Below are 19,272 nucleotides of genomic sequence, written 5' to 3'. Positions count from 1 at the left end.
TCAAGTTGCAAAGAAAACTAAAGAAATATCTAGTGGCCATTGTCAATACTGAGAGTCCTTAATAGTGCCTTCAAGGTGCCTCTCTAACCATCGCACTCTGTTTGATCATCTAGGAGCTGTGTGTTATCTGCATCTCCATTTATTCCTCTCCTGCATTTCCAGCCTTTTAAGTCTCAAAAGTAGCCATGGTTTTCAAAAACATACGCATTGGGAAAAGAATCCCTGTGGTGTGAACGTACCATTCCCTCACTCTTTTAGCTGAATTCAAGGCTTTCTTTGTCTGATCTCATCCTTTTAAAAGTTATATAAACTTAATTTGAAGTATTATTCAAGCTAAAAAACTGAGGAGTAGTTACCAAAGGTTGGAAATTGGTTCCGGACTTCAGGCGTGAAAGCTGATAAAGTTATTTCAGTGCTTCCGCAGTAGTGACGTGACGTCAATGTGGTGCAAAGGAGTTTATGTCCAATTTAGCATTGATCAGCCACAATAATTCAACTTGAACAAACAAGCTGATTTGCCCACTCTGACCTTCGAATCTCAGGAAATTTATACCATGCTTACGTTCCCGTAAAACTCAGAGGTCTTTCATTGCATGAAACTGCTACACATCTGCTTCTCAATCCATCCTTATTTTTGCCTCTTAATCTAGTTTTTGCCTTTTCATGTTAGTGACTTTACATAAACATCTAAATTGCTTATTTTCTCTTCTGTCTGATTTGATTATATTACAGTTAGCTTGCAGGTAATAGGTAAATAACTTCAGTGTGTATGTACAATGGGCGGTGATGGCCGAATCATATTCTAGATCCTCAATGTAATATTCTTATTACTCTCATACTATTTTCAATGTCAGCTTTTATTAAGACAAATTATCGTCATTTCTGTACAGCTGGATGGCATGTGGGGAGTTCACGATTTCAAAGAACTACCCAGACTAACTCAGGCAATTTGGATGTCAATAAAACATTTGCTGCTTATTTCTAGTTTTATCATTGATTGTAATTTACACTGAGAACTGAAATGTTAACACATGTAGCTGAGTTTATTTTAATTGTATAATTAGAGTAATGAACCTTGTGGAAATACAGTGGTGCAAATGCTAATATAATCTAAGCTGTTTACATTCCCAATTAGGTATTTAAAACAAATACAAAGATTGAGCTCTGTGCTTTGATACTGTTTCCCTTCTTTCCCCATGTTAGCTAACGTTAGTCTAAACCAGCACAGGTACCAAATTTCCATTTATAATTATTGTTTCTACAGGGTTGCAGACTTGCAGAGGTTCACACAATGTTTAGTCTCGTTTTTGAAGAAGTTATAGTTTAAAACATTTATAATGGAAGAATTCATGTTAGAAAACGTGTTGACTTTAACTGAACAAGATAAAACATTCAAATGCATGTATATGTGCTACGTGATTGTGTTTAAACAAATATGTATACTGACTTTTGTATTTTCATAGAATCATAGACTCATAGAGTGATTCGGGCTGGAAGGGACCTTAAAGATCATGTAGCTCCAACCCCCCTGCCTAGTGGACACCTTCCACTAGACCAGGTTGCTCAAAGCCCCATCCAGCCTGGCCTGGAACATTTCCATGGATGGGGCATCCACAGCTTCTCTGGGCAGCCTGTGCCAGTGTCTCACCACCATAATCGCAAAAGATTTCTTCCTTACATCTAATCTAAATCTACCCTCTTTCAATTTAAGACCATTACGCGTTGTCCTCTCACTACAGGCCCTTGTAAAAAGTCTCTCTCCAGCTTTTTGTAGGCCCCCATTAAGTATTTGAAGGCTACTCTGAGGTCTTCCTGGAGCCTCCTCTTCTCCCAGCTGAACCCCAACTCTCTCAGCCTGTCCTCATGGATGTTCAGCCCTCTGATCATTTTCATGGCCTCCTCTGAACTCGCTCCAGCAGGTCCATGTCCTTCTTAACGCTGGGCACCCTAGAGCTGGAGGCAGTATTCCAGGTGGGGTCTCACAGTGAGGATCCTGCTTTCAAATTTGACTCAGGCTGTTCCATCCAGCCTTGAATCTGTTCTCAGTGACTTTAGCTTTCTATACCTTGGTTAACCTAGCTCTAGCATTTGTTAAAAAGCAAAATCTTCATGAGCACCATATGTTGTGTCTGCGATGAGCAATCTTGCATTAGTAGAACTTGTAGCCTTTGTTTGGTGAGATTATTTACAATTTTGACTGGTCATTTATTTATGCATTACGTTATTTTACCATTGGTTAGGATTAGTAATATTTTTACTATACTTAAGAGCTTAGGTGAAGAAAATTTAATAAATGGGAAAATAATGCATAAGGATGCATCTTGTATTATTATTTTCATATAATTTAAGAATGTGAAACAGTAGAAAGCATTTTTTTAAAAAAAATGCTATGCAAAAACTGCTGATAAACCAGTTACTTTGTGATCATCAGTACGTGGAGACATTGGGGTGAAATAATCATTGGGGTGATATTATTTTGTATAGTGTATTATCACAGTATTAACTTGAAATGCTATGCTTTGTGTAGAATATGTTTTGATATTTGGTATGTTGATATTTTGGTATTTTTACATTCAGTTATATAAACAAAATGGCTGTTGCAGTTACTGTGTACGCTGTAGTGCAAGTGTTGCATGCACATCCAAATTCTGAGTTGTCTTTGGGCATTACAGTGGAGCAAAGCTGCATCCAAGTACTGCTGGGCATGAAGTGAAACAGAAGGAAGGGTAGACACAATTCTATCTTCTTCCTCTCAAATATTTTCCTGGTTTTCTCTTAAATGTAACATTCCAAATTTTATATTTGCTTGCTTGTCTCTTCTCCATTTAGAGATATGCTCTTCAGTAACTTCAGTTTGGGGCTCAAAGATGTTGTCTCCCCAGAGAAAATCAACATCTTAAAAGTGAAAAAGTTGCCAGCATTTTTTCTAACCATCAGTTTCATCTGTAGGAAATCAACAATTCTGAGAAAAATATTGTAGTGAAGGTATACAAGTATTTTTCCTTTTATTGAGAAATACAAATATTTTTATCATTAACATTCGTAAATACTATTTTAGTGCATTCTGCAACTAACAGACATAATCTCTAAAAATTATTTATGTAATTATTTATGATGTTTTTAAAATCTGAGACTATGTTCAAGGCTGATTTTAGTGAATAGATGGAATAAGAAGTTGGATCAATATTTTGTAAATTTATTTCCTATGACAAATGCCTTCAAAATTATCAGCAAATTTTATTACAATAAAAACAGCTCAACATGCTCATTAAGTTGGTGTTGGACTGTTGTGGACTTTAGATTTTTTTTCATGCAAGCTGATCTTGGGAAAGGCAATCAGGAAACCACCTGGAATATCTAGATAACACTTCGCAGATCATATCCTAAAGAGTGTTTCACTAGCTTAGTGATCAGAAAAAAACCAAACCAAACCAGAACTCCAAGCAACAACAACAATCAACCCAAACCAATAACAAAGCAGGGAAGAATTAATTTTGCTTCGGGGAAAAAGCAAAAAAAAATTTTTTTCCTTTTTATTGGGAGATGCTGCGTTGTTGGAAGGAATCTACAAAAGGTGAAACTGTCCAAACCCAAAGAATATCAACTTGGGATGGGAAGCAATAAGACTTGATACACACTAGTATCTGTTGTGTTTTTCAAACCTTGTTTTTTCTGAAATACGTGTATTCTAGGGGAATGATACTTCAGCTTTATGGAATGTTTCAAGGTCCTTGTGCTCACCAGTGTTATTGCACAGGGCCAGGTTGCTAATTGCAGCAGCTGGGCTCATGTCAAGCCCAGTCACCGTCAGCATCAGTGGCTGCAGCCAGGTGGTCCATCAGGAACCAAATGAGGGTGGAGAAGGTTTCCTTCTGGTGGGACACCCTCCCCACAGGTCAAACTTAGGTATTTGCAAAATACTCCGTATCAGTTTGTAACAGAACTAGTATCACTTAAATGTTAATGTCTGACTCAAACTTCATTCGATGATCTGTGTTGTTCAAATGCTTTATGTTGTTTTTCTTCTCACAGTCTGTTTATATGTCTAGATCCTTTCAGCAACATATATTAATGTCTCTAGATTGTTCCAAAATGGAAATACTATTAGGATTGTTTCTTTTACTCCTTCATCTGCCTTGTAGGAGAGAACGTGTGACTATTCTGTGAAATAAATGTCTTCTTTGCATATATTGATAAATTGGTAAATGAAGATTTTAAAGTGGAAGAAATAAGATAATTTTGCTTTTCTGATCAATTTGATGAAGTGCTCAAGTGCTTATATAACTTTTGAGTGCATGAGGAGTCCATTTAAGCATCACTGGCTGCTCATTTACTTTGAGGTATGTGTGAACTGAAGTGCTGTGATCACTGAAATTTTTGCACTGAAGGACATATGTGGGCTTGCAATTCCTGCCACTCAACAAAGTATTTTTCACACCATGCCTTGAAATGACTTCTGAAAAAGTAATGCTGTTGACTTGGATGCTGTGAATTTAACCCACTGATGCATCCTGTGGGATTCCAAAGTAAAGCTGATCTTCTTTAAAAAACTCAAACACAATGTTGATGCAAGAATAATCCTGAAGACTTAATCCTTCTTCAAACCTAGAGTTCAGGTATAGAAACATCATCGACTTCTCACACTACCCTACCAGTACCTCAGAAATTCCCCCTTCAGGATCCATTTAATAATTTCAGGTTAAATATTTGTTTACCTTTTGTCTCTAACAATGTCTTTAAGATGACATGGTGGGTAAGCACTACACAGAGGTGACCAGCTAGTTGCACCAGGGCTATCAAATAGTAATTGACTTCAGTCATTACTGAAGCAAGTAATTTAAGATAATGTGCCGAATTAGAAATGGCATTTAAGTTTTTAAATTTCCTCTTTGCTGTTTAGCAAGACAGTAAATTAAAAATGCATTTACATTAATATAAACACATTTGGTTTGCATGATGTTCCTGAATCGTCTATCCATCCTTCCATTATAGGCTGCTTCTTATGTGAGATGACCCCACATTTCACTTGCACAGAAGCAATAGTGATGGCTCTGGGATTCTCTGCTAACTTAGAAATTCAGATTTTATGTTGAACTTGTTCAAGTTCATTTAACTAGCAGAAAAGATGCTGGCTGTCAGATGTGTGGTGCTTCTTGTTCAGAAATCTAAGCCTTGTAGAAGGATGGACATAGTATCATCACACTGCCTGGTCGTTCTTACTCTTAAATGATGTGCTTGTTTCACCTAGGGTCTTTGTTTCATGGATAATAATTCAGGTAATGCTTATAAATCATTTGAAACTATGGTATTCTACTCCAAGGTAAAGATGATTTAAAATTTAGTTTCCATAGTGATTCTGTTAAAATATCAATAGGATTTTCTATGTTGCAAATTGTTAGAACAGTGATCATTTGGAATCTTAATGTTCCAGAACCTTGGGGCTGCTGGTAAAGCGATTGGAGAAAGGTGGAAAAGCTGAACAAGAAAACCTTTTTCGTGAGAATGATTGTATTGTCAGGATCAACGATGGAGACCTTCGGAATAGGAGATTTGAACAGTAAGTATGTTTACCATGTTACATTGCTTTATTTAATCTTTAACATGGCACTTTGCAGTAATTTGAGGAAATAAAGTATTCAAGAAAAAATTGTCGAAGATCGCCTTTAAATTAAAGAATAGATACACTAAGGGACTTTAGTGGTTTTTAATTATCTAAACAACAAAAATTCAGGATAATTATTGTCATTAGAGTATATGCACTTTTAATTTGATTGGTTTTGCACAGTATGGATTTTTTCTTCTTGAGTTGGTAAACTGTGTATTGTGAAATTCCCATGTGATTTTTTGCTCTTATACATACAGTTCATCATGTTCAATATATATATGGGCAGCATGGGGATTTTATTTTTAACATTCTAAAAATATCTGTGGTTTTGTATGTGTGAGAACTAAAGGCCCTATTTCAGAAACTTGCTGAAGAAGTTTGAGAGATCATAAATATTTGCTCAATGGAAGCCTGGACGTGGTAGAATCCTGAAACAGTGCATCAGAAATACTTTTAAAAGTGAAATCAGGTTATAGTCCACACACAGATAATTGAAAGAGAAGGCAGAAAAGAGGTATGCCGAAAATCAGTGATTTTGATGAAAATAATATTGTTCTGAAAACCCTAACACGTTGACGGCCAAAGGGATATCATTTATTCTGATCATCCTATACTTAATATACGTTTGAAATGTATTTTTATTTCTTTGACTCTTAACTTGGATTGGAACACGACATTGACACCAGCTTGTCTTTGCTTCTTCTGTGGTTGTGAGTCACAGTTTGTGAAGTCTGTGAAGGCTTGTTGACTGTGTTTACTTTGGATCGTGACTCACAGCACCGTGTCAGTCTGTGCAGGATTAAGCTTTTTTTTTTCTGTTTCTTAATGTATTCATAGAATCATAGAATCATTTCAGTTGGAAGAGACCCTCAGGATCACTGAGTCCAACCATAACCTAACCCTAGCACTAAACCATGTCCCTAAGAACGCCGTCTAAAGGCCTTTTAAACACCTCCAGGGACAGTGACTCATCACTTCCCTGGGCAGCCTGTTCCAATGCCTGACAACCCTTTCCGTGAATAATTCTTTCCTGATTTCCAATCTAAGCCTCCCTTGACACAACTTGAGGCCATTTCCTCTTGTCCCATCACTTGTCACTTGAGAGAAGAGACCAACCCCCTCCATGCTACAACCTCCTTTCAGGTAGCTGTAGACAGCGACAAGGTCTCCCTTCAGCCTCCTTTTCTCCAGGCTGAACAGCTCCAGTTCCCTCAGCTGTTCCTCATCAGACTTGTGCTCCAGACCCTTCACTGGCTTCATTGCCTCCTCTGCACTCTCTCCAGCACCTCAATGTCTTTCTGGTGGTGAGGGACCCAAAACTGACCCCAGCATTTGAGGTGGGGCCTCACCAGTGTTGAGAACAGGGGGACAATCACTTCCTTAGTCCTGCTGGCCACACTGTTCCTGATACAAGCCAGGATGCTGTTGGCCTTTTTGGCCACCTGGGCACACTGCTGGCTCATGTTCTGCCAGCTGAAAGGCTACTGACTTAGAAAAGGTAAAGTGTAAAATATACTTTTTGTTGGACTGCATATACTCTCAGCAAATTGTGGAAATACATAATCTTTGTCTAAAGTGTAATTTTCATTCTAGTAATTCTGCTGGCACTACGATTATTTTATCTGAAAAAGCAATTATCAGGGTTCAAAACAAAAGGACACTGCGGTCCTGCCATCAAACTGTCTGCATTTCTAGACCGTGGTTAAGGTTTTTGCTTTTCCGAGGCCAGTATTTGGTACATTAGTTGTTAAGCATATTTAACCATTGTGTTACCCTAAGGCCATAAACCTTAGCAAAAAGCAGACCAAACAGACTAGCAAACAGATTCAAGTTTTATGGTTTATGCTTGAGTGCAATGTGTCTGTCAGCTCATGTTGCTTAATTAACATCAGTAATTATGTTTATAATGTCTTGTATAGTCTGCCAGTCCTAATTTGCTAATTTTCTGTTCATTTTGAAAACCAGAGCACAGCATATGTTTCGCCAAGCCATGCGTACGCCCTTCATTTGGTTCCACGTGGTCCCTGCAGCAAATAAAGAGCAGTATGAACAGTTGTCCCAAAGTGAGAAGAACACCTACTACTCCAGCCGGTTCAGCCCTGATTCCCAGTATGCTGACAGCAAAAGTATTAACAATTCTGGACTTCACACGTTACAAAGAATGTCTCGAGCGGGTAACCAGTCCGATCAGACAGACTCCTACTCGCAGCTACCTCATAGTGTGAATTCATCAGGGAAACCACCCTCGGGCCTGGTACCATCACCTCAGAAAGTTCTCACCTCCACTGCAAACAGTGGGTATAACACCAAAAAGATAGGGAAAAGGCTCAGTATACAACTGAGAAAAGGTAAGGCAGTAATGTGCTCCTCATAGAGCGTGAGGGATGTGTGTGCAATGTATGTGCGTGTGTCTGGAGCCCTTGTGCTGGGCAGGACAGCTTGGAGAAGCACAGGGGAGGTGAAGGATTGATTTTTGGAGCCACGTGGTTGAGTTGTCCTCACCAGCACGCCCAAGAGTCCAGCTGTGCATTCCTGTTGTGCAGTGTGTTTGCAAAATGACATTTTGAAGAGTGCTTTAACATAGTTGTCTCTCAGTTCACACAGAATCACAGAATGTCAGGGATTGGAAGGGACCTTGAAAGATCATCCAGTCCAATCCCCCTGCCGGAGCAGGAACACCCAGATGAGGTTACACAGGAAGGTGTCCAGGCAGGTTTTGAATGTCTCTAGAGAAGGAGACTCCACAACCTCCCTGGGCAGCCTGTTCCAGTGCTCTGTCACCCTCACTGTGAAGAAGTTTCTTCTCATATTTAAGTGGAACCTCCTGTGTTCCAGTTTGTATCCATCGTCCCTTGTCCTATCACTGGTTGTTACTGAGAAGAGCCTGGTTTCTTCCTCGTGACACTCACCCTTTACATATTTCTAAACATTAATGAGGTCACCCCTCAGTCTCCTCCAAGCTCAAGAGCCCCAGCTCCCTCAGCCTTTCCTCATAAGGGACATGTTCCACTCACTTATTGCTCTGCGCTGGACTCTCTCCAGCAGTTCCCTGTCCTTCTGGAACTGAGGGGCCCAGAACTGGACACAATATTCCAGGTGTGGTCTCACCAGGGCAGAGTAGGGGGGAAGGAGAACCTCTCTGACCTACTGACCACCCCCCTTCTAATACACCCCAGGATGCCATTGGCCTTCCTGGCCACAAGGGCACAGTGAAGTACAGTAAGTGTCACAAATTCTGTTGACCAAGACCTAGGGAGTGGTGAATTATTTAACTAATACAAGTCAATAAGCTAAAATGATCCATATTCTGTACTTCACAGATATAATGATTTTTCAAATTGAATAACTGTGCTTTTACTGTTGGCTTTTAAGAGTGTGGTGGATCCAGTTGGTAAATTGGACTTTCTAATTTTCAGCTAAAGCTTTTTTTTATTCCACGGGGTTGTGAAAGTCTTTGTTTGAACAGTTGAGATGTAATGTGATATTTCCTATCTTAGGCTTTATGCTAATGTAGTCGAGACTATTTAAGGGCAGAGGAGAAAGCAGTGTGTGCTTATCTCAACATCTGTGCTGTAAATGCACAGGTAGGTGCATTAGTGCATCTGTGGAATTTTTATGGTGTGTTAAATGTCCTAAGTGAGAAAATTTGGTGGTACCATCTAGTTGTTTTTGAGACAGTTTGGAGTATAATCAAATGACATTTAATGCAAGTAGTTCTTAGCTCTTGGTAAATGATTTCTTTAAAGGATTATACATGTTACAATCTTTATGGTATTAAAATGAGTGTATTTAAGGTTAGATGTAATCTGATATCTAAGAGCAAGAATAGGGTTTACATTACACAGCAAAAAGTTTACCCATGTGACAGTATTCAAGGAGAATTCAAAGTACATTCTCCTTAGGATATTGTATGTGCTCAGTGTTATTAATTTTTATTAATTAATCTTTTTATTGAAAGGTATTGAAGATAATGCATTGAATGGTAGAGATTTTACAGTTTCACAGGTATCAGGCTACTTGTCACATGATTGTTATGCTTTCCTTTCTGTGAACTTCACATGAACCACCAGATTGCTTTTTTCTGGTTGCTGAATTTTAAGCTCTACAAACTTGGATGACATAAGGTTGAGATGACAGTTTGCTTCTGTTGTTGATGCTCCTTCAAGAAATTCTTTAGGCCATCGGCTCAGATCAGCCTGCTTGGAAAAACTTATTGTTATTGGCTGAGTAAGGAATCACAGGGCTTACAAATATACTCTCTGTCACTACAGTAATTTTTACCTATTTTTTGTATTTGCGGAAACCTGTAGAAATATCACTCGGACAGAAAAGAATTCTTAGCCAAGAATGGAAATGTACTTTTCACATAATTTCAAAGCACCAACAAAAGAATATGGAATATTGGAACACAATATTTTCCAATAAACAAATGTGATATTGTAGCTGCTTGTAAGAAAGGGGAATATAATATTGATGTGTTAAGGATTGTTTGACTGTGACGTGAGGTTACATTTTGGTCCTCTTGTACTGGATACTGTTTCATAAATACTCTTCCTACTCCTATAATGTAATTTAGCCTTGCTGGCACCAGATGGTTTTGGAAGATGTATACTACCTGTTGATAGAAAGTAATCTGTAACATACTTTTAACATCTGCTTTGCAGCTAGAGAAGTTTGGTGGCTCTCATACTAGTATAAACTTTGAAATCTATATCTAGAATGTCTTTCAGAAGTTTAGAGTGGATATTTGTTTCTAACAGTTTGCTTATGAATGAATGCTACTAATGCAGAAATGGCACCTAGATCAGATTACAGACAGACAGACAGGCAGAAACTAGTGTTCTGTATTTCGCACATGATGATAATAATTAAAAAAAAAGCATGAAGAGACCTTTTTATAATTGCTGTCTTTCACTCGTTAATATCCACTGCGGAAAGAGGCATATTCTCCCATTTTGGCTTTCATTTGATCCCTCTGAGAACACACATGTGGAGCAACAAATGAAGCAAACACTTAAGGATGCCCCCAAGTAGTTCGTTATAAATATGAGTGCAATTGGGATGTTGATTGTCTTTGATTATTTCTAATGAAGGATGTTGTAATAATACAAGCTTTATAGATAGTTAACGGATGTGCTTTTTTTTTTTGTAGCTAACAGACAGCAGTTATTTCACCAATTACCATCAATAAATTAAAAACTCCTTGTGGGGTGCATTAAGGCATACAAGCCTGTAAGGCTTCATCTTGAAATTCACTTTTGATTTAACCTGTGCATTCTCATTAATGATGTAGTATGTGAGAACTGACTCTTTTTCAATACAGATGGACCTTCTGTATTATAGCTGTGTTTCAATATATTGCATGAGATTTATTATATAAAATTTCTTGGTAAGATAGCCCTACAGTATGTGCTTCTGTAATTATGATTTCTTAATATTTATTGCTGTTTTGGCATTTTAAAATAACCTGAACTTTCATAGGATTTAGCTGTTTAATAAAGTCAGAAGAGAAGGTCAGTCATATGTTTCAGTCAATGCAGAATGTTTGTTGGCTTTTCTAAATGAAAATGGATATCTGTTTATCTTTCCTTAAAGGTCAGGGCCTGAACTTTTAGCATATAGATGTAGGGGTTATTGCTGATATTCTAATGCCATTAAGGCTGTATAACAGTTGAGCTTAATAGCTCACACAAATTAAGATAGTACCAGAGATGACAGTGAGCCTGTGTTTATATATATATTGACGTAAGCTGATAACACAGTAAGTATAAATAAATAAAAATAATTCTTTACAGCTAAAAGATATAGAGAAAATAAGACCAGGGTGTTAGAACAAATTTTGACCTCATATACACTAGCACAATTCCAGAGTGGTTTTTCTTTGACTGCAAGGGTTTGAGCCAATGCAACTGAGAGAAATTTAGTCCAGCACTTATAAATAATAAATAACCAATTATACAACAAATGATTCTGAGGCTCAGTCTTTGAGCACTGAGCACTCGCAGCGTTTAGTCTGATAGTCGCTAAAGCATTCAAAACACTGCTTTGCAGTTGGACATTGTATTACTCAGACTTCATTTATACTGTTTTTGACATCACTGTCCTAAGACAAGCCTGAAGTACTCAGTCTTTACATTAGCTTCATTTTATCTGATTGCCCTTAAGTGTAATACTCATTGCATTGGATCATTTCTATGTATAACTACGTATTTGTCTAGCTAAATTAAATATATAATTCTTTGGATAAAATGTCAAAACCGAGCTCTTGTTTTCTAAGTTGATCTTAGTTCCACCAAATATTTTGTTACATTTTTTGCCTGAAATATTCAGTGAAGCAAGATCTCAGTCCACATCTACCCGCTTCCAGAGCACAACCTATCTGCCAGATATGGGAGTTCTGATAATACCTTTGGTTTTGGCCCAAGTAATATTTCTCTCTTGCAAAATAATATAGTTTCAAGAGAAATAAATGAGTGGCACAACCGTGGATACCTTACAGCAGGAAAGCTGTAGGGATGGCCAAGTCCATCACAGAAAGGGCGTCATGGCCATATTCTAGGCGATGGTGAGCCTTGGGAGGAAGGAGGTGCCTTTGTGCAGCACAACAGGCAAACATGGTTAAATTGGAGACGTGAGGAGGATGACGAGACTCTTTGCACTTCAGAGTTTCTCACTGGATTCCTGTTTGGCTTGCTGGCCTTTCTGTGGTTCATAATGCTCTGTTTTACGTACAGAACTGAGCTTAAACACTGCGAGTCCCACCAGGTGACTGGGTGTTCAGTGTCACAGTGCAGAAACACACAGCTCTGTGGCACCCCACTTCTTGTCTTCAAGAAGTCATTAGAGACACAAATAAGATGCTGTGGGTAGTTTGGGAGGATGCTAATTTAAAATGGCATCATATTTGCTATGGACTAAAGCACATATATAGATGATTACTTGTACGTTCTGCTATATAAACCCAAGTAAAACAAAATAGGACCCTGAACTTGTCTGTCAGATATCCTGCATCATGTATCTGAAGCGTACAGATTTACATGCATTTTTCATCATACTCTCCCATTTTCCCACACACTTTCTTGAGCCAGACTTTGAACTGACATTTTAAATTTTTATTTAAAATTTCTTTTGAACTGATATGTTCTCTTAGACTGACTTTAGAATTCCTGTTCAGGTGCAATAGAGGTGTTTGTCACTTTTGAAATGAAGCATATAGATTCCTAAATTACTTAAGCGACCTTGAGAAATGAGATTCAAAAGTGATGCAAATCATTTTGAGCGTTATTAGCCACTGAAGAAATGTAAGCTGCATCAAGTTTCATCTTTCCATTTTTAAAAAGCACTTCCGATCACTATTTATTAGCAGCATGTAGGACAAAGGTTAGAATGTTTCTATTAGGTTGATCAAAGATTTTCTTGAGAGCTCTGAGCTATGCTTGGAGAAATAAAGTTTTTCTAAATAACTCAGCTACACAAAAATGGACATGCCATTAATTTGTCTTGATTGTGCATGTGGCTGCAGAAATTTTATAGACAGCTGAGCAGTCAGCCTTCTCAGCAGTCATTTGCATGTACAGTTGCCCTGACTACGCATACACAAATTCTGAAAATACAGGGCTTTTACTACGAGCAGTAAAATAACTTCTCAGGAAGTATCTAAAATGGTCTTGGTTAGTTTAGTAAAGCCCCTGACAATGAGAAGAGCTTATTTGCTGTTCAGCTCTTGCATGAGGTCCAGTCCTTAATAAAAACTGCTTTTTAGCATTAAACAGTAGGATAATTATTTCAGCAATCATCTGTCTGCACATGGATCTCAGGAAAGAGTCTACTGTGAAAAAGCAGGAACTTGAAATGCTTGGAAGGGCAGTGTCTGCTCTGATTATTGTCAGAGAACGTTTGGCCCTTCTGCTTATTTTTATTGTAATGTTATCTCACTCCTTATTCTGGATCATTTTATAATCTAGTACTTTCATTAAGTGGGGATGCTTTATTTTGTAATTTTTGTGACTTTCTGTCACAAACTGTTTCTATGTGTAACCAACCTCCCTTATTGTTTTGCGAAAGGGAGACAGTGTTCTTTGTCTTTCACGAAGAATCTGTACTTTTCCTTAACAACCCTTTATTCCATCTGAGGCCTGTTCACCCACATGGGTTTTCCATATCTAGGTTGTTCTGAAACGTTCTCTGCTTCTCTTACATAAGTGCTAACAAATGTGGTGCCCAATTGTCTAGTTATCAAACATTTTCCATTGTTTTAGAAGTAAGATTTAGGGAGATCTGTACTGAAGTACCTGAGAACTCATCTGCATTTTCTTAAATTAGAGGAGAAAGAAGAGCATGATTTGCTTCTAGCTCTGTTTGTGGTACTGAAAGGGAAGAGAACTATAAAAGGAATATCACAAAACGTTGACAGTGTGGGTCCTTCAGATGGTCCTTATTGGGTTTCTGAACTAATGCCCTTGTAAGAGTGACATGAAGGTGCTGGAAGCAGTGCAGAGGTGGTGCTTGTTTTCATCTCGTGTTCTGGCAGTGCTCCTGCCCAGCAGCACGTTCGGCTGCTGAGAATTTAGACCTGCAGTTGATGCTGGATGAGGACCACACAATTTTTCATGCAGAAGAGCCTTAGAAACACAGAAACATTGTGCTAGACACTCTTTTCACAGTCAAGTAGATAATCCTAGCATTAGTGAGAAATTAAACACTTCTTGACTGAGACATAACAGAAAGTCTAGAAAACTCTAGTAAGATATAATATTTTTTTAATGTCCTCTCAGTTTATGATCAGGCTGATTCCAAATAAGATTATGATGTTAATTGTGAATATATATTTAAATTACATGAAAGTCCCCCCCATACCTTAATGCTACTAGAACTTTTTTTCCCCAAAAACAACTGAAGCATCAAATCCGCCCCTCTTCTGTTTGTACAACGTAGCTCTTTTACTACTGTAACTGGCCTTTTTATTCACCTAAAACTACTTTGTCTTCAGCTCAGAGCTGGCTGAGCTCCTGAGGGTGATGTGACCTTAGAAGGCGTGTTCAGCATCACATTCAAGAGAAAAGGGGGGCTCTACCTTGTCGAGAGAGCTGCTGATTTATCACAAAATGAAAGCTGGAGAATTTGAATTACACGAATTAGTGTGTAATTTTTAAATGTTGTTATCACTTGATGTAATTTGATCATTGTCAGAGATGACAGCTATAGAGGGAGGAAGATGTTTTCTACCCCCCTTTTAAAATCTGTAAGAGAATAAATTGAACATAACTCAAATAATCTAGACTTTACAAAGCAAAGCTCCTAGCTTTGAGTAGAATGACTCCTGTGTTTTCAAAAACATGGAAATTCCTTCTGTTTTCTACTCCTTTTCTGGTTCTGCCTTTATGTGTGTCCAGTTTCTCCCATATTATTAGTATAAATTAGAGATATCAGAGGAGCCTGCAGTATGTTTGCACAGTTCCCTCATTATTATAATGGAGTTTTACACCCTAAGAACTGGAAACATTTTAGCAGCAGGAAGATATTAAGATCTTAAACGCATTTCTATCAACAAGAGAACTGAAATGCGTGGAGTAGAGATAACTAAATCAGTTATGTGTATAAAAAGAAAAAAATCTAGTCACAGAAGTTGTATTTGTTTTTAGCCTCAGTCGAATGTATCCATTTTCTTCCCAGTCTTGTGAGATTTTAATTTAGATATAATAAGCATACAAGTTTATGAAGCTGTATTATACAGCTAAGGGCAGCAATAGTACACGAATAGTAAAATGAAGCAGAGAAAAGGTAAAAGGAAAATGACACCCAAAAGGTGTCTCATGCAAATCTGTACAGAGCAGCACAACAACATGTAGCCCAGTTGAGGCCCCTTCTTTCCACAGAAACAAGTAATTAGAATTTTCTTGTGCTAATATCTGGGCTCAGTGTTGATTTGTGGCGTTCTGCTGGCTTTGGTAAAGGCTTTCTGGAGATTTGACAGCAGAAAATGCCACAATCCAAATTTATATCCTGTGTGCATTTGTAATATGAGCATTTAAAGTTCTGTTTTTTCCGTGGGGGTTTAAAGTGAAGTGTGTGAACCAGACATCTGTAATGATGCTGTAATCAGGCTATGGGGATTAAGCTTATTAATAATGAAATATTGTCCTGGGTGTGCAGTCATGTTCTGATACTGCTTTAGAAATTTTAGCAAACCAAACCTGTACTCCAAGAGCAATATTCAACACAGATCCTTAAAATAAGAAAAAGACAAATTTCATTTTCTATGAGATGTGACTTAAAAAAACCTTATAGACATCATCTTCACATGGTGCAGGGAGTTAGAGCTCTATGAACATTTGAAGCATCATTAAAATTGTGAGGTCTCCAAAGTAAAATATGAATGTTATGAGATCTAATACTTTTTTCATCTCTGTGTAATAGCACTGATAAATTTTATATCACCCTGAAAGTGAATGAAGACTTTCAAATTCAATGTCAGTTTTCCAGCTATCCTGAACGCTGCAGAAGGAAGAGAGGTTGCCTCATGATAGTTAGCCTAGAGGAACTGATCCAAATTTCCCAAACAATATGAGCTGCATGCACTTGCTGTGTGTCCATGAGGACTTAGATGTGTTCAGTATGAAGATTTTAAAAGGTTGTGTCACCCCCAGCCCTGTCACCTGTGTCAATTTACTTCTTAACATGATTAGCATCTTGATAATAAAATATATTGTACTAAATGTTAATCAAATGTAATTGTGCACATTTCAGAAATCTGAAGGTAGACTACTGTTGACTGTATTGGACTCCTGCTTCATTTTCATGTGTGAATATTAACCTGCTCGGTAAAAAAGTAGACTTAGCAAATGAACATGGGGAATAGTATGACACAAATTAATTCAGGCTTTAACCTGTGGTGGGTTGATCTTGACTGAGTGCCAGCTCACACCTATCACACTGTTCTATCACTTCTCCTCCTCATCTGGACAGGGGATGGAAACTATGACGAAAAGCTTGTGGGTGGAGATAAGGACAGGGCTAGACAGCTCACCAACTACGGTCACAGGCAAAACAGACTCAACTTAGGGAAATGAGTTCAATTTATTGCCAATCAAATCAGAGTAGGATAATGAGAAGTAAAACCAAATCTTAAAACACCTTCCCCCACCCCTTGCTTCTTCCTGGGCTCATCTTTACTCCCAATTTTTCTACATCCTTCCCCTTGACTGGCACAAGGGGATGGGAAATGGGAGTTGAGGTCAGTTCATCACATGTTGTCTCTGCTGCTTCTCCCTCCTCACACTCTTCCCATGCTCCATCATGGAGTCCCACCTACAGGAGACAGTCCTCCATGAACTTCTCCAATGTGGCTGCAGTTCTTCACGAACTGCTCCAGTGTGGGTTCCTTCCAGGGCTGCAGTCCTTCAGGAACAGACTGCTCCAGTGTGGGTCCCCATGGGGTCACAAGCCCTGCCAGCAAACCTGCTCCTGCGTGGGCTTCTTTCTCCAGAGGGTGCCACAGGTTCTGCCGGGAGCCTGCTTCAGCATGGGCTTTCCGTGGCTGCAGGGGCACAGCCGGCCTCACCATGGGCTGCACCACGGGCTGCAGGGAATCTCTGCTCTGGTGCCTGCAGCACCTCCTGCATCTTCTTCACTGACCTTCGTGTCTGCAGGGTTGTTATTTTTTCTCACATTTTCTTACTCCCCTCTCCAGCTGCTGTTGCACAGCATTTTTTTCTCCTTCTTAAATGTTATCTCAGAGGTGCTACCACCATCTCTGATGGACTTGGCCTTGGCCAGCAGCAGGTCCATCTTGGAGCTGGCTGGCATTAGCTCTGTTGGATGTGGGGGAAGCTTCTGGCAGGTTCTCACAGAAGCCACCCCTGTGGCCCCATCGCTACCAAAACCTTGCCACACAAACCCAATACAAACCTCAAATGGTTCTATAGTTGTGTGTTTTTCACGTAGGTTGTGCTCAGTTTCCCAGGGTTCACAGCTGTTATGTAAAAGTTCGGCTTCTGTCTGTCCCAGTGATTTTTATACAAAGGGGTGTGTTGTGCAACTTTGAGGGACCATACCTGATGTTTCCGAGTCCTACCTGCAGGTTGCCTTAGTAGGTCAGATTAAACGTGGATTGGGCATGTGTATGCCTTGCTAGTGAACTTGAACTGTAGACATATCTTGACAACCTCTGAGATGTTTCAAATGGAAGTTGTAGATAGTGCCACTCTGTCAGGGCTGCTCTCTGCTGAATGGCTGTCTGCATTTTATGCCAGATTAAGCGTCCTGTATAGATTCGATGTGCAATGCTGGGGGGTGGGCAGCTTTCGACGTAGCGTTTCAAAGGTGATTGATAACACTGGACAGATTGCATCAAGGAGAGGATCACAAATGAGCTTTCCGCATAGTAGGAAAGGCCTCTGCTTGTCCTCTCAGCTTGTGAATCCCAGAGCTGGAGTCCTCAGGTACACTTCAGTAACCAGTTATGGGCATTATTTCTCTGAAATACAAGCTAGTCTCATTTGCCATATTGACTTGACGCCCTCGCTGGATTTCTCCACATTATCTTAAACGTCTCTGTTTCGCTTCAGTGAGTCTTAGCCAAGTGTAGTCAGTCACCTGGCCGCGCAGCAGGACCTCAGGAGTGGCAGCTTGGCTCTGCTCCCTGTCTGCGTGGCAGAAGGTGGGATGGAACTCAGCAAGAGCTGGGGTGAAGCCCCGGGACAGAGGAGCTGTTGACAGAAAACAGCCTGAGGTCCCTTGGAGCAGAACAAATGAGATCACTGAGGTCTGGTCCTGTCTGTCACCTGCCGGTGTCCATAAGTGAGCTGACAAAGCCCCGTGGCCAGCAGTGCTGGCCGACTGACACTGCTGAAAGAGTTGCAAAAGAGGAAGGATCAGTGACAAGATCCAGACTGACAAGGGGTAGACAGTGATAGGATATCAGATATGCTTTGTTCTGATTCCTTGTCACTCAGCTTATCTGAAATAGAAAGTTGGAAATATGGCAATGACTTGGAAATCATCGGAACAGCAAGTTGCAAGGAGGGCCTGCTGAGCCACCTGTGCCAAGACTCAGTGCTTCAGCTATAGTGTTCCTTTATATGCCGTTTCTTTCCTTTTTTTTCCATGCAGTAATTCTTACATTTTATATATGTATTTTCATGGATTATATTAGTATCACTAAGGTATACATAACATTCTGCTGGATAAAAATAATATGTCATATAAAATGTGCATTTTAACAAGTAACTTTCTACATTCTTTTTGCAGGTACAGAAGGCTTGGGATTTAGCATTACTTCAAGAGATGTCCCAATTGGGGGCTCTGCTCCAATTTATGTGAAAAACATCCTTCCGAGAGGTGCAGCTATTCAGGATGGGAGACTAAAAGCTGGAGACCGATTAATTGAGGTGATGAAGTGTTACATGTTGTTTGTCTGTGTTTTGGCATGAACCCATGCACTAGTTCACTTCCAAAGGCTCTTAGTTAAGGAAAATGTTTACCTCTTTTTTTCCTTTTTTTTTTGGCTTTGTCTTTTTATGTAGCAGAACAAAGACTGTGCATTTTCATCTGTTTTAAAAGTTGGACCCAGACATACTATGAAAACATGAGTTTATCTGTCCTTATGTGAATATAGTGTCATAGCCTTGCATTGCTGTTGAGAAATCAGTTGAAGCAAAGTGATTGTT

The 19,272-nt window shown here is 39.2% G+C and overlaps 1 protein-coding gene across 14 annotated transcripts in view; it reads left to right on the top strand.

Annotated features, from left to right (window-relative positions):
* Window positions 1–19,272, top strand: part of PARD3 (par-3 family cell polarity regulator) — a 457,959-nt gene that overhangs the window by 237,850 nt on the left and 200,837 nt on the right. For all 14 annotated transcript variants that reach the window (XM_082046280.1, XM_082046281.1, XM_082046292.1 and 11 more), the window contains 3 exons: window positions 5,432–5,557; window positions 7,571–7,953; window positions 18,854–18,993. In XM_082046280.1, the coding sequence (XP_081902406.1) occupies window positions 5,432–5,557; window positions 7,571–7,953; window positions 18,854–18,993 (649 nt within the window). The remainder of the gene's footprint in view (window positions 1–5,431; window positions 5,558–7,570; window positions 7,954–18,853; window positions 18,994–19,272) is intronic.

This window comes from Streptopelia decaocto, assembly GCF_964273445.1.
Source record: "Streptopelia decaocto genome assembly, chromosome: 2".
Taxonomy (NCBI): Eukaryota; Metazoa; Chordata; class Aves; order Columbiformes; family Columbidae; genus Streptopelia; species Streptopelia decaocto.
Note: the sequence above shows the minus strand (reverse complement) of the source record. Positions and strands in the feature narration are given on the sequence as shown.